Raw genomic sequence first — 3,758 nt, 5'->3', positions numbered from 1 at the left:
TTCCTGCTCACTAGCATGAGTTCATGCTGTTCATCTTTTTTACTATTGGGCTACTGAAAAACATGACTTTATTTTGCTGTTAAATTACTGCTCACTAACCAATACATTAGTCGCCAAAGCCTTCTGCCACCACTTTTGTTTAGACAGTAATAATGGACCTTTCATAACTAGAAAAGGTAAATTTCAATTAGTCTCAGTTGAATAATGCCATGGAGTGACAAGAACAATTATGCCTCATGGTATCACTAATCACGTTTCCGTGTTGAAGTTTTTTTATGGAATCAAGATCACACATAGGTTTCAACCTTTTCATATTAGGGAATCCTGTTCCAATGGAGAATGAACGGTACTAAAGATCTTATTGAAAACTTACAGTAGCTTGCTAACAAAGGCCAAAAGAAGACTGGCGTAACATTGCAGTTTTTATTGAAGAGTATAAAGAATTTGTTTAGTAACTAATCTAAAAATGAAAACATCTTCAAGGGAGTACTAACTTGAATGAAAACAATAATCATAAAAAAATACAGAGAAAAAAAAAATCATGACAGTCGACTATAAACAGAATGGAATAGTCATAACTTCAAGGTTAAATCAAGCTCTTCTGCTTCAGTTGTCTTCTCTTTTGCTTGACCAGCTTTCCAAGGTAAACGATCACTGTCGAAAGAATTGTTTGCAGCAATCCAAGTACCTCTGGCAACCTGAGCCAGATCACTTCTCATCCCCTTATTTTTAAGTAAATTCGTGTCACCATCACCGATGGTAATGGGCTGAGTATACTCCTTGCGTGCAAAAGCATTGTCATCAAACATACCTGCTCCAGGCGTTGATAAGCCCACATTGTTGGCGCAGTAGAAACTTATCGGGGCTGGTAGTCCTCCATTGTTGGCTTGGTAAACATTTCTTAAATCACTTGGTAAGGGTTGCGTGTTGATACCTGATCTTGGCCACCCACCATGGCCACATCTACCGGCAAGTGACCATCGATTGTAAGGTTTTTGAATCCCAGAATGCGGCCTAACACCCAAATATCTACTAGATCCATTGGTAGGAAATGTTGGTATGCCTGAATGGGGATTGAGGATAATAGCGTGGATAGTAGGACGGATACCCAAGGCACGTCGAGAGGTCCATCCCTGACCTTTCCTTTGCTAAACTCCGCTCATATTTATGGGCATTTTGATGCCCACCCAAAGCTTGAGAACTAAGAAACGTTTTCCTACAATAGCTGCAGAAATAAGTTTTGGGTTCGGAGGATGTTTTAGAACTACTTAGGTCTAACGTACCAAATAACTTCGCTTCATCCTTCGGCTTCGAATCAAAATTATTAGAGAAATTAAGATCAAGCGCCTCGTTAGATGTAGCTTCCATTGGTGGCACTTGTTCCTTTATATCTTCGTCGCTCTTTCGGAAATCTTTGCATGCCGACTCATCAGTAGAAGCTGAAGCTGAGCAAAACTTTTTCTCCTTCACTATCCATATCAAATAAAGGCTTCTGCAAAAAAGAATAAAAAGTCCTACTTGTGTGTACTATTTCTTTGTGAATAGAACTATGAAACAACGGGTTTTATAGTACTAAGATCACTATATAATAAGTAAAAGTTATTTCTGTATCTTCCACATATGGAATTATGTACTGTCCTAATTATCTCATTGCTTATTGATATACTTCTGACACTAATACTGACTCCGTACAAAGATTGAAACTTTCTGAAAGTTAGATTTTTCTAAATTTCCTATTTTCGTTAGCAATGTAAGTGGAAGTAAACTCTTTACAAAGTTCGTGTACCCACATACAACTAATATTCAATGTAGTGTTACCATAAAAAACCATTCTTACTATAATGAGAGTCAAATCTTTATGAAGTTTCTTTTTTGTTTTGTTACCAGCATAAATGGAAGGAATATCATTACAACGTACACTAATCTTACATCCAACTAATATTAACAAATTGTTACCATAAAAACCAGACGAATAGGTGTACTTCAACTATGATTTGAATTAAATATCTTCTGAATCCCACATAACTTGGAACACGCTTACGGGAGAATTTAGAATGTTTTCGTTAATGACTAAAAATGCTGTTAAATCGGTAAAACACGGTAAAATTGCTAGAGTCAATAGAAGTTTTTTTTGTGATTGCGGCTGATCTGAAGACTTATTGGCTAAATCATATGCGGCATTTCTTTCTCTAATTAAATTCACGTCATATACTGAGGATATGCTAAGAAATATGACAGCCTTTTTCCTTCTTATTTTCTTAATAAAAAAAAAATCTAGTCATATTTATTAAATCATGGTAATTTAGATTATTTTAAATCTTCCAGTGAGTTCTTATATGAAGTTATGCGCAGATGACATAAAAAAAAAACAGAATCAGTCCAAGAGTTCTAACACTCGCATTCTCAATTTATCACTGTAACTAGTGTTCCATTACACACCTTCACTTTACCCCCAGAACAATCTGAGGGAGGAAGCTTTATTATTTCTGGAAAAAAATATAACAATATGAATTGTTCTCAATGATACAACAAATTTAATCAAACAATGGAACAACTTTCAGATCATAAATTCATAAGGACTGGAACATTCATCAGAGCTTCAAGCTCAAATCAAGTTCCTCTCCTTCGGGTTTTGACTCCTTTTCTTCGCCACTTTCCAGATGAGAGGGGGTACTGCCAACATCCAAAGTACTTCCTATTGCGTGACTAGAACCTCCATCAGTCCTTTGATCGCCAAGTGCACTGTTCTCATCATCACTAACTGCAATAGGAGTACCTCCTGTCATGCCAGCCGAAGGACCGCCCATCAGTTGATTCCGAAGGATATTAGTTCCTTCGTCATTAGCTGCTGTGACTGGAGTACATCCCATCATGCGAACCAACACATTATTATCAATTCTACCAGTTCCTGGCACAGGCAAGCCTCCATTGCTGGCATGGAAATAATTTGGGTTCAAATGACCGATTGCAGGGTTTCGATTATAGCTTTGTCCTGACCACCCACCATGACCATATCTGGAACCAATATGGGACCATGGATGGTAGTAGGGCTTATGAATCCTAGAGTGCATTTGAACTCCCAGGGGATCGTTAATAGATCCATGGGCAGCAAATGTTGGCATGCCAGCATACGCATGCGAATAGTAGGGAGGGTATCCCATAAACGAAAAGTCCATTTCGGACCTCCTTTTAGCCAAACTTCGCTCGTACTTATGAGCATTTTGATGGCCACCTAAAGCTTGAGAATTATAAAATTTCTTACCACAGTAATTGCAATAATAAGCTTTAGCCTCTGAAGTTGCTTTTGAAGAACCAGTTGCATCTGTGGAACCAATTAAGTTGAGATTGTTATTTGGCTCAAGATTCATTTCTGTGTTTGATAGCCTGAGTTCGAGCCCGTCTTCAGATCTAACTTCCTCCACAACTTCTTTGTTCTTCTCCGTCTTGTTCTTTGGGACATCTTTGCTTCCAGACTCATTAGAAGCTGCAGAAATGCTTGATTTTGTTGAATAGCATGCTTCTTCCCCTTGTCCTTCCATATTGAAACTAGACTTCTCTCCTTGTATTGTGTTTCACTAATTTGAGAATGAAAGGCTTGATTTTCAAAGAGAGATAATGAACATCACTTTATAACAAGGATGGAGTAAATAAATTCTGTATCTTCCATCGATGGAAAGAAATCTCTTATTAATAAACATTTTGAGTAAGAACATACACTCATGACTCTGTTTAAGGTAACTACATGATTGATAGTATGA

General features: G+C 37.4%; 1 protein-coding gene across 1 annotated transcript; it reads right to left on the bottom strand.

Moving 5' to 3' along the window:
* Positions 1-2,473: 2,473 nt before the first annotated feature.
* Positions 2,474-3,400, bottom strand: LOC147504595 (uncharacterized). The gene has a single exon (XM_086604075.1). The coding sequence runs from the start codon at positions 3,366-3,368 to the stop codon at positions 2,592-2,594; it is 777 nt and encodes a 258-aa protein (XP_086460201.1). The 5' UTR covers positions 3,369-3,400; the 3' UTR covers positions 2,474-2,591.
* Between the last annotated feature and the right edge of the window lie 358 nt (positions 3,401-3,758).

This window comes from Coptis chinensis, chromosome 4 (genome assembly GCF_015680905.1).
Source record: "Coptis chinensis isolate HL-2020 chromosome 4, ASM1568090v1, whole genome shotgun sequence".
Lineage (NCBI taxonomy): Eukaryota > Viridiplantae > Streptophyta > Magnoliopsida > Ranunculales > Ranunculaceae > Coptis > Coptis chinensis.
Note: the sequence above shows the minus strand (reverse complement) of the source record. Positions and strands in the feature narration are given on the sequence as shown.

Bases quoted from the DNA above. Each gene is read 5' to 3' on its own strand.
- LOC147504595 (XM_086604075.1), bottom strand. From the start codon at position 3,368: ATGAATCTTGAGCCAAATAACAATCTCAACTTAATTGGTTCCACAGAT.